At 28.6% G+C, this 12,422-nt stretch overlaps 1 protein-coding gene across 2 annotated transcripts in view; it reads left to right on the top strand.

The window, feature by feature from the left end:
- Positions 1-10,548: 10,548 nt before the first annotated feature.
- LOC100575309 overlaps positions 10,549-12,422 on the top strand; it is an 18,961-nt gene continuing 17,087 nt past the window's right edge. The window contains exons 1-2 of one of the 2 annotated variants that reach the window (XM_016804008.2): positions 10,549-11,210; positions 11,995-12,295. In XM_016804008.2, the coding sequence (XP_016659497.1) occupies positions 11,067-11,210; positions 11,995-12,295 (445 nt within the window). In that variant the 5' untranslated portion in view covers positions 10,549-11,066. The remainder of the gene's footprint in view (positions 11,211-11,994; positions 12,296-12,422) is intronic. The other variant, XM_003244161.4, reaches the window with a different exon arrangement.

Raw genomic sequence — 12,422 nt, 5'->3', positions numbered from 1 at the left:
TGATACATTTTGTCAAAATTTTAACTTCAAATGCCTAACAAATTGTACCTATGTATTTTTAATATTTTTCAACTGCTACTGTAACAATATATCAGGAGCCTTGCATTAAATTTTAACACTTTGACCCAACAGATAAAACTTTATTGATATTTATAGAAAAAAAAACTAAAAAAATTGAAAACTGAAAATGTCCGTAAACAGCTCAAAAAGAGTCAAAATATTTTCAAAATTGTATGATGTATAGGAAATGCTAATATAAACCTTCAGTAAAATTTTCATGTATCTACAGTTATTCGTTTTTGAATTACAACAAAATAAGGAAATCGCTACATGAGAAATCGAGTGAATAAAAATTTAATTTGACTTTCTTATAGATATTTTTTGTTTGATAAAAGTAGATAATCTTATAAGGAATCTTGTATTACATTTTAAAATCTTAAATTTAAAAAGAAAAATTTTTACGAATTTTTAACTCAAAATAATTTGCTAATTTTCGTGATTTTTACATATTTTGTCAATTTTTGAACTTTAAATGCTTATAAAAAAAAACTGTGACTTAGGATTTTTAATATTTTTCATCTGCTTTTGAAACAATATACTAAGAGCCTTTTATTAAATTTTCAAGCTTTTTTAATCAACAAATAAAATTTTATTGATATTTTTAGAAAAAAAACTAAAAAAAAATGAAAACTGACAATGTCCGTAAAGAGCTCAAAATAAGTCAGAAAATGTTATGGTGTATAGAAAATGCTAATATAAACATTCTGTCAAAATTTCATGTATCTACAGTCATTTTTTTTAAAGTTACACCAAAAACCAAATTCAATTTTGTGAAAAATCGATTTTGCTTAAAAATTCCCGTTTTTCCTTAATTTTTCTTTGGTTTTTCTTGGCGCTTTTGAAAATTACTGGGAATTTTAAATTTTGACCTCCCCAATGCACCAACGATATTCACTTTCCAATCGACCAATCGAACAAGATACTGAAGTTGAAAATGGAAGCATTATTTCGACTACTTATCGTGTACACAGACACAAAAAAAAATTAAAAATTAAAAAAAAAAAAAAAAAACACCCTTCATTTGTAAAATCAATACATTCATCGTTTCACTCAAAATCTAAAATATACTAACACATTTTTTTTTCTCATAATTATTTGAAATTCAAAATTAGATATTGGAAACTAAGAAGACCGATTTAGAAGAAAAAAACCATAATTTATTTTTATCCGGTTGATAATATTATAATTTTATTATATTATAACATAGGTAGTACAATAGTACTATATATGAAACAGAAAGCCGGATTTTTTTTTTCTAGCAGTACCGAATCGTTAGAAATCTATATCTAGTTCGAATTACAAAAACAAAACAAATCTTAATAAACTAGACGAATACCCGACTTGGATCGTTGGAGCGTTTGACAGATATTTAGGATACTACCTAGACTTATAGATACACTAAAACGAAGAAAAAAGCAGTATTGATAATTACATGGAAAAAATAATTTCATATATTATATTATTCTGTAAAGAGTAGGTAATAACTAATGAGTAATCACTAATGACTATACATAAGTGAACACATTTTAAAGGCAATAATTTATCAGTAAAAAAATATGTTATATAAATAATATGTTATAATATTCTATATGTGAAAGTACCTACTTTACCTACTTTAAACTAATTGAGTAAGTTCCATACCTATTTTAATTTCAGTAAAGTATTTTCAAAATGTATTATTCTCGGTATAAAATAAAACAAATAACCTTACACAGTCCACAGTATTTGTGACCCACTTCAACGATTGTTCTAATATACATTAGGTATATAATAATATCACTAAGAGAATTATTAAATTATTCATTCGTATACACACATTAAAAAAATTAGTTTTCAATTATTGGTAAAATCATTACAATCGTTCAAACGTGAAAAACTCAGAAACACTATTATTTATTTATTTTTAACATTAGACAGTGTTGTGCCTACAGTACCTGCCCACTAGATTTGTGAATAAAAAAAAACATAGAATCAACTATAATGAGTGTACGATCAATATTAAATACTTTTAACCAGTTATTTTTGATCTGCGGTTTAGGTAGTATCAAGTACAATCAAAGCAATCTAAATACGACAATGATGTTTTATACCTGGCGATGTACAATAATTTGTTGTGGATTCAAAACATTTTACGACGCAAACCGTTATTGGGTAAACTATATAATATATAGTATATTATATAATGTAATATCTTATATTGTTTTATACTTATATCCATTACTTTGAAGATACCCTAGACTTTATAAATAAACATATTTTTGGACTGCACATATGAAAAAAAAAAACAGCTTCATATATTATATAATTTGTTCCTTATACGACCTGTAAAAGTTGTTGATGATGATGACGTTGACCAAATTAAAACATGTTTTTATAATTTAAAATAAACCCTTTTATTTAATTTAGTTTTAATTTTTTGTTGAATAAATAAATTATCTTATTTTAATTTATTTTAAATTGATGCAAAAAAAAAAAACCACTCACAAGTGGCCGCAACATAAAAAGTAAATTTTAATGCAATATAGACGACGACGCGTATGAGTGTAAAATGTCAAAGTTATAACACTAATACTAGCTTTGCACGATGCACATCGTTACCCGTTCAAAATGCCAAATATATATAATTCAAACGTTGTTGTTCAATTCGTTATATTATATTCGGTCTAATATTCAAGGCTTATAATAATCGTCTACTATTTCTATTATAATTTTCAACCAATGATAACAATTGTTTATAAACAAAAAAAAAATTTCTATTTTCATCGACCATCGTGTATCTCAAAATACTTGTGCAAGCATCACTTACACTTACATAGTGGTACAAAGATACCATGCAAATTTCAAGACTCGAGCTATCATTGTTTAGACTCTATGTTCATCAGTCAGTGAGTCAGTGAAGACACGTTCGATTTTATTATACTATAGGTCTATAACTTTGTCTGTGCCAAATAAGGGACCACGAGGGGCGTATGTAAGTGTACCTCTAACTTCTAACTCTAACGTTTCATGGTTATACCGAGTTTGTAATTTTTACTTTAATCACCTACGACGGATTGGATACAACTATGCCATCGCTTGTCCGATTGTTTTTGATATAGCTGTATAACCTGACTTCGCACGGGAAAAAAATATTAATTAATACAAAGTACGTCAAAATATCGGTTTTGGTCAGTTGGTGTACATCAGTTATATCGTGATTTGATATGTGTTTGCTGTGTTGTGTAATGGTATAGTGTTAACGCCATAGCGCCGTCACTGGCTGTATTCGAATATTCGTTTATTGGTGTGAATTCTTTGTTGCGTGGGTTAGTGGTGTTGCTGTGTGTGTGTGTGTGGATCACACATTCACACCTGTTATTTTTTATTGTACTTAAATTGATTTATTTATCGATCTTGGCACCATGTAACACCATAACCTCACTATAGGTAGGTGGTGAACTACGAGCTATTCATATTGTTTATTTATACTATCAGAATAATTATACAATTCCAATAGGCCATTATCTTTCAATATTTAATATTATCCACATCTGTGCCATCATGTCAGAAATATTAAATTATTACCAATGTTATAGTCATTGTGCCAACTAGCCAAATTTCTTATTACTTTATATTGTTCCAATAGCCCAAATTCAGTTATTATTATAGGTATTTGATGAAAAGGAATAAATGCTATCTACTTCATTGACAACAACAGAAAAAATTATTTCAAAATACAGTCCACTAATAACCCTGCCCACCAAAGCCCACCTAAAAAGATCTTTAGTACCAACAGTGGACATACACGATAGTGCCATAAATAGTGTGAAAATGTTATGCTGGGTTACCTTTTACATGGAAAAAAATCAATTTAAGAGGACGCCCCACCCGCATTTGTTGTCTCCGTCTTACAAACGCGTAACATAACAAATTTACGCTCAGAAATGCAAGTTTTATGCCGTTAGCTTAACAATTAAAGTGAATCGACCTATTATGAAACTTGATGGTAAGAACATTATCTGTGTTTTGTTGGAAGTATTTTTATGATAATTCAGTTTTTAAGTGAGTTATGAGCATTTTTAATTTACATTTATTGTATACGCTATAACTGAATTATCGTAAAAAAACTTCCAACTAAACACAGATAATGTTTCATTAGAGTTTCATAAGAGGTCTATTCACTCTAATTTTTAAGCTAACGGCATAAGACTTAAATTTCTAAGCGTAAATTTGGTATGTTACGCGTTTGTAAGACGGAGACAACACATGCGGGTGTGGCGTCCTCTATACCTATTAAATTTAAAAATAATAACTAATGTGGATAGGTAATGGTCCGGATACGGAATATAATATAATCAATTCTCAGATTGTTTGCATGAAATAAAATATGTTTCTACGAAACCAATAGCCTTTTAAATAAATAAATTTTAAAATATTTTGTTTTGCGTTATTTTTCGTTCAATGTATTTTATAAATTACGTTTTGCGTTATGTTTTGTTTAATGATACATAATATTATGTTTTGTTATGCGGTATTTAATTATTTTTGATTATCGCTTTCCGTTATAATTACGTTTACAAATTTCAATGGTTTTTTTGTCAAATATAACGTTTTAATCATTACGTTATTAAAACGTTTGCAAGCCTCTGATTCATATTCATGTTTTCCCATAGATTAGGACTTAGGTAATATGTCTACTGACTAGTACTAAACCATATATAACTATACCTATAAATAATGTTAAAAACTACGTTTAAATAAGTGGAATGTTCAATGTGTACTTAATGGATATATGTTATAAATTATAAAAATATTTTAAGATCTAAGGACTAATATAATAACTATTTTTTCAAAGCGTGTTTAACTTTTGATCGTTAAATTAGTATTAGTTAGTTTCTTATTTGATCCATTTAATCGTTTATTTTACAAACAAAAAAAGTCAACATAATGTATCAAAAATATTTATTTTAGTTTAAATTAATAAAAATGGATTTAATAATACATTTTAGTAATCACTTCTATACATTATTATAAATTAAAATAAATAGAGTTTTGCGCCTGTATAATAAACGGTTTTTATTGTATGAAGAAATATAATAATAATTTTGTTCTTGCTATATTATGATGGATACTCTGTGAAAATATGTACTATTGAGCTGTGACATACCTATAGGCTATAATGTTATAATAATAACTAAAATATTATATATTATTTATATGGATATTTAGATAATAAAGAGAGATTTCAATAATGTCAGATATTTTTTAATGCTGTTATCTTTTACCAAAATAATAAAAATTGCATTAATTATTCTTTTTTTAAAAAGCAACAGATAGTGTTACTCATATAAAATGACATGATGATTACATAATACCTAATTAACGAGGTTAAATAAAATAGTATACAAAGTGATATAATACTTATCTTATATAGGTTACCTATATTATAGGTATACCATTAAAATAATTAAGGGAAAACATTAGCTTAAAATCTCCAATACAATTAACATAGTCGTTAGAACTGATGAAAAGTTGGTAAATATATTAATTGCTATAAAATGTTATATACCTAGTTTTGCGACTTCTTGAAATTAATTTAAAACTTAAAACTCATAGTTTACTACAATTATTTCATAAAATATCTGTAAGACTTGAAATTATATGGAAATATTTTATGAAAATACTGTTTTAATAAATTATGTTGGTACTATAAATAATTTTCAATTGTAATGCAAATATAAATCATTTTGATTTTGAATGTCTATGACAGGGGTCTCCAACCATCGGGCCGTCAAAATGTTTGTACCGCCATGCCAAGCTAATTAATGTTTTGAAAATATTATATACCTATTTGATATAATATTACCAAGGCCCGGTTTTTAAATTGACTTTAACTGGCAGTTAGTAGAACAGTTCTTTTATTATGTTTATTTTTAATTTCATTACCTCTATCCCTATCTAAAAAAATGTTGGCCCGTTATGCGGTTGAAGACCCTCTGATCCATAATACTCCGTTACGGACACCCTTAAATTTTTCTAATTAATTTATGGAAGATATATTTAACATATTTAAGAAGTTCAACGAGGTAAAGTCACCACAAATAGTATTTTTGTATGACTACAATATACCTCACTATAAAATCTATGTTTTCTTGTTTTATATATCCAATATAATGCTTGTATATTTGTATGTATAATTATTTATTTTCGTATATCTTATATTAGGTACATTTATTTATCTTTAATATACACATTTACCTATAATCTACATATTATTGTGTTTTCAAGTATAATCTACTTATTGTAGAATGTGTGTGGTGTGTACGTACACGTAATGATGGTACGGGGTGACCCAGTACCGCGTGCAATTTATAATTAAGTATTTAATTTCAATTATTTACATAACCAGCTGTGTAATTATTGGAACTAGAAAGGAACGAACAAATTTGTTATGTTTCCTTGAAAAAAGAACTCGTTCATTTTCTCGTTCTTTAAGTCGTTCCAGGAATCCGTTCCTTCCAAACACTGGGAGTATATTATTATGTAATAATTGGTATTATTGGTACACGCATCTGCATATTATATTTTAGTTTTGAACTCAATAAATACTTTAAGTAATTATTTCAGAAGAAGCTAAAGTATATTATAAACGTTTCCCTCTCCGCGTTTTAACTCATCCCAACCCTCTTGTCAGAAATCTTGCCAATCCTACAATCCCTGGCGACGGTTAAAACGGAAATGGTGTCGTGATCTATTGGCATCCAATTTTAACTTTAATTAATATTAATTAAAAATTAAAAAAAAAAGATAACTGAAAATATAAAAAATAAAATAATAAAATAGCAAATAAAAGTGTTACTAATGGGTGGCTGCTTTTCTCAAAATTGTCACGCTATGTATGTATAAATGTTATTAAGGATACGATGTATTTTTTTTTTTTAATAATTTGTATAAAATATGTTTCACATCTTCTTATTGTGCCAAGTGGTATAGATTGTTGATTTCATTTAAAAATAAAAAAAAAAAGTAATTATTTACATATAAATTATTTATATATTTAAGTATTTACATATAAAAAATTGGTATCTATCTACATTTTACCACGTTATTATCGGTAAATCTACGATTTGACAGGATAAAAAATAAGAAGTGTTGAAATAATAATTACTGTGTTCTTGTAGAACATTCTGATAGGCATAGGTATTCTGTGAAAAAATGTACTATGGAGCCGTGATACATAATGTTATAATATTATATATATGGATAATAAAGATTAGAGGCATATTTTAATAATTTCATAATAGATCGCTACCAATTCTCCCCATTTTTTTCCCCCTATAATTAACTCTCCAATCATATTCATTCCGAAAAATACATTTTCTTCCAAAAACTATTAATCCAAATTTGAAAATAGCAAATAAATAATTTCTTCATTTAGTTTATTCCCAAAATTATTGTCCCAATACACATTTTACAAATTCGCTAGATTAAACCGGTGTGAAAAATAATGCACCGGGATGCTTGGACCATATCGTTTACACAGTTCATTATCCTGGTGCGGGGTAATGTAGGATAATTTTAAACCGGTCTATCGATTAGCGAATTTGTGGATTGTTGAATTGTTCCAATGTTGGGAGAATGTTCGGTTGGGATAGTAATTATATGGTAACAGGGTGTTTGGACAATTAAAATTTAAAAACAAACATAGGGATAATGTTTATTGGGACAGTAATTTTCGAAATAACTTAATTGGGAGAATAGTTTATTTGATCAGTTTTTAAATTGGATTAGTAGTTTTTGGAATAAAATATTGTATTATTAGGAAGTAATTCATTGGAAGTATTAGCGGGGGCTGGAATTCAATTGATATTTCTTAAACCAGAACCTTGGTTATAGCTAATAATTTGTTACCAAATTTAACAAATCATGATTTATGTTTTATTATAGTTGATAAAACTGTCTTATAATATTTTATTTTTTGAGGTTTTTTGAAAGGATTAAGACAATTGTTTGAATATTCGATAAACTGACCATTTTAATGAAATCTGCATAAAATTCACTATCGATACACTATACAATATACAATATATAATATTTATTTTTTATATAAATTAATATTATTATTACTGTAGACTGTAGTAATTTATGTTTGTATTGACAATTTTTCAAAACGTAGTTAAATATTATAAATTGAATTTTACTTATTACTCGTTGTTTTAATATATTATTTTATACAAATTATTTTAAAATATTTGAAGACATATTTGATCATGTGAACATATATTATATACATACATTGTACATATCTAGTTTGATTAATATAATGCTCTACTATGGTATGGTTTGTTATTGGATTTTGATTTAAGAATGACATAATAAAGTGTTTAATGTTATTACGTATGAAACTATGAACACAGATTTCTATAAAGTGTAGTATAGTAATTTATTTATTGTATCAAGTAATATTTATTAATCAATTGTATAAAATATTGTACATTACTAAACAATTAAATATTATTTAAATATAATAACCACCTTTATTTATAGATATATAATATACATTAATAAATCATTTAAAATAAAAAAAATGTAGCATGTTGCTAGAAACATTTGTTCAACTGGTGATATAAAACTTTAAAAATAAAAATATTATAATATTAATTACTGCCTAATATACTAAATATTTAAACCAATAAAATTTAAAATTTAAAAATTTAGTATGTTGCTGGTAACATTTGTTGAATTTCAGAATTTGTCAGTATAAATTGTTTATAAATAATAAGTAATAAATAAAAAAATCATTTGTAATTCAGCTCCAATATGCTGCTATATTATTTTGTTGTTCCCGTATTGAAACTTCTAAATTTTTTTTGGTTATAGTATCGAATCCCCTTAAGATTAATTTTATAATATTGGTCAGCGATTCCCATGGGCCCACTTTTGACCCGCGGGCAATGTGAGGTGAGGCCGCGGACGCTGGTATATAGTCTTAGACTAGATTTTTATTTGATTTTATTCACTTTTATATTAATTCTTCTATAGTATTATTTATGTGTGTTTACATTTTATACCTGTATTTATTACCTAACAAAGGGCTCTCAAAGTTTTTTTTTACGTAATTAGTGGTCTGCATAACTTAAAAGGTTGGTAATCGCTGATAGGTATAGGAAGTCATGGATGTGGACATTTTAATGTAAGGGGCTTCGTTATAGTTTTTAAGAGACAACAACATTAGGCAATTTCTAATCTCATCATCACCACCAGATGTCCAGATCTATGCGTTACTGTGCTAGTTCCTAGTTGTAAATTATTATTATTATAGTGTGAGTACCGACGAATGTTACTCTCGTACGCACGTGCACGTCAAGTCCTAATAACTCGATAACAATATAAATATACTATATACGTATTTTACATTTTCGGCAACTTACTAATAGTTTTAAAAAATGTCTGGTTTTAATTTTGAAAAAAAAATTTGTAAACATCAGAAAAATGTCTATAGCTCGTACGGAACACTTTACATTTTTAATTTTTAGTTTTAATTACGATTATAATTTTATAGAATCTACATTTTCAAGTGTTCAATTACAGTTTAAAACTAATTCATTTATATTTTACAGCTGCTTTAAAATTGTAGATACCTGTAGAATTATTTTGTCTGTACTTGTTATGCCATTACGCTAGTGCTTAGGTACTATCAAAAATATTAATATTACAATTTACAGTTTTTTACAATTTTGTTATATTGGAAAAGTAGATTAAAAAATAGTCTGTTAAAGTAAAACTACAGGTGGTCTGTAAATGCATAAAAGAAGTTGCGTTCATCTCCATGCCATACAGTTTTGTATTTTACTTATGCACGCTTTATAATAATAATATTATGAAAAAAATATTGAATTCCATCCATAAAAAAATTTAAAACAGTTAAAACTTCTTCACTTAAAAGCAAAGATCTGCTAGACTGACTTCATTCGATAATATTATAAACGCTAGCTATCATAATATATTATTTGGAGTATAGGTAAAGACTTTTTTTTGAAAATATTATAATAAGGCACAAATTAAAGCTTGTGCGACTACTAGCCCTGTAATGTGTAGTTGTGACCCTGTATATTAAGTATGTGGTTTATCATAATAATTGGCTATAAAATATTAATATAACATACTAATAATATGCACATGTACCTATAGTGAGTTATGTATTATCATCATTGGGCCATTGCGTGACTAAAATTCCCTATCTAAGTATTTATCCGGTATTATCAACGCGTTTATCCACCAAATCCAATACGTAAACGTCTTATACGTGTTAAAAAAAGATTACGATTTCAGAAAGACTTGGTGCTATAAAATATCGTTACGCTTCTATAGTAGACATAATATGTTATATGGCTGGCATTAATGATGATGAATTAACGAGCAATGATATTATTCCCCTGGAGCCAACAGTGTTATCATTGATTTTTACAGCCGTTAGATATTATTATTAAGCAATCGATTATAATATAATTAACAAAAGAGCTGATGTGTATGCGTGGGTATTTATCGCCGCGCATTTAAGTCGAAACATATGATGATAATAATAATATATAGTTTAACGATCTGAATACAATTTGAATACCTCACACCGTTATTAATGTTTTCAATAGGGTAAACCGTTTTCTAATCGCATGATTATATTATTATCGCCTATCGGGTCCCCTCCTCGGCGCACCCGCTTGGATACAGATGCAGACATTTAAACGCATAAGTGTAGGTATAATACTACACTAGAGGTGGTAAATGTACATAATGATAAAACGACGATAATAATAATAATAACAATGTGCACTAATATCTTCATTAAAAATTATTTTTCCCGTAGTGATGATCAGGCCGGCGGCGGGTATACAATCCTAGAGCTATCGATCCCGTACGCTAACCGTCACAATAATTTTAGATATATAATTATACTGTATACGTACCTAGTGTTTAGTTTACGGCGCACATTACATATTAATATATTATAATATCTATCAACAACTATTATGTTTAAGTACAACCAGGGCAGAGATCGATTCGTGCCCGATCGACATCGGAGCCCGTATTCGTTTTATTCTGTACACCACACCGCCGAAAATCACCAGTACGATTGTGTCTCCAACAACAGCTTCGATGAACCCGGAAGTACCGTAAGTACCTACCTACCTATATATATTTGCTACTGTACGTTCGCCCGCGTATTTTTGTTTCCGATAACAGATATTTCGATTAAAGCCTGCACATAGACACTGCGAGTGTATTTATATAATTAGACGGTTCAATACGAACAACAATCGTGTGAGGATATTATATTAATAATAAATAATTTCATCACGTCGATAGTTTATTGTCGGTAGTCTCGTTTTTTCAATGTCCCACGATAAACCAGAAGTCCAGACAGGTCTTATAAAAAATTGCGATATACCTACTAATAATATTATTCACCGTCACACGTTCCAGTATAGAAATATTGTTCCATATTAATTTGCATGCGTATACCACCGGCCCAATAAAATAAGAATTATGAATCAAATTGTTAAATTTCAGGCACTACGATTGTTACCCCAATTATTTGCAGTTGCAGTTGAACACTGTTTTTTTTTGTCAATCTGTGACTGAGTATTTTACAAAAACCTTAGTGAGAGTAGGTGCTCCATATATAGGTAATATAGATTATGGGTATATAGTTCGAAATTATGGTGAAAATTCTAATCGCTGTATTTAAGTGTCACTATTATTATACTGATTTCGGGTTTAATATAATACGATGGGTATAATAATGGGTTGGTGATTTCATGGTTTTGAAAAAGTACGATCGTGGCGGGAATACATTTAATTTGAACCCGTATACTGCGGTTTCTATTTATCTAAACGTTACGTGATAAAAACACTGTAGGTACTGTAAATTGATATATCGGTAAAATGTTTGGATAGGATTTCCTGGAGCCGTTCGAATGCGAACGGCAGCAAGAGCAGCAACACAGATCTTTCCGCCAACTTCAGTCGTACATGTCACTGGATTTCATTGGCGGACACCTGTTGCGGGACGTATTGAACAAGCGCAAACATGGTACAGACGAGGCAGACCTAATGACCATATACCGTGACGCCAACATGACGTGGCCCATCAGAATGGTCAGCCAGAGACGTTTGGCCCGGAAGTTCAATCATGCCACCAGCAAATCACTGGTAGCAGATCTGCTGTTGGATATGCCGAATCTGTCCAACGACTGGAGTAAGTCACCAACGATAATCTAAACGTATATCAGTGAGTCTTTTGGACTTTGTAATTTCTCTGTATAGGTAGTGTCATAGGCGTAAACTGGGGGGAGCGATAGGGGGCAATTTGCCCCCCCTCAAAA

The sequence above is a fragment of the Acyrthosiphon pisum genome, chromosome X (assembly GCF_005508785.2).
Source record: "Acyrthosiphon pisum isolate AL4f chromosome X, pea_aphid_22Mar2018_4r6ur, whole genome shotgun sequence".
Lineage (NCBI taxonomy): Eukaryota > Metazoa > Arthropoda > Insecta > Hemiptera > Aphididae > Acyrthosiphon > Acyrthosiphon pisum.
The sequence above is the reverse complement of the archived record's forward strand: the minus strand, read 5'-3'. Positions and strand labels throughout refer to the sequence as shown.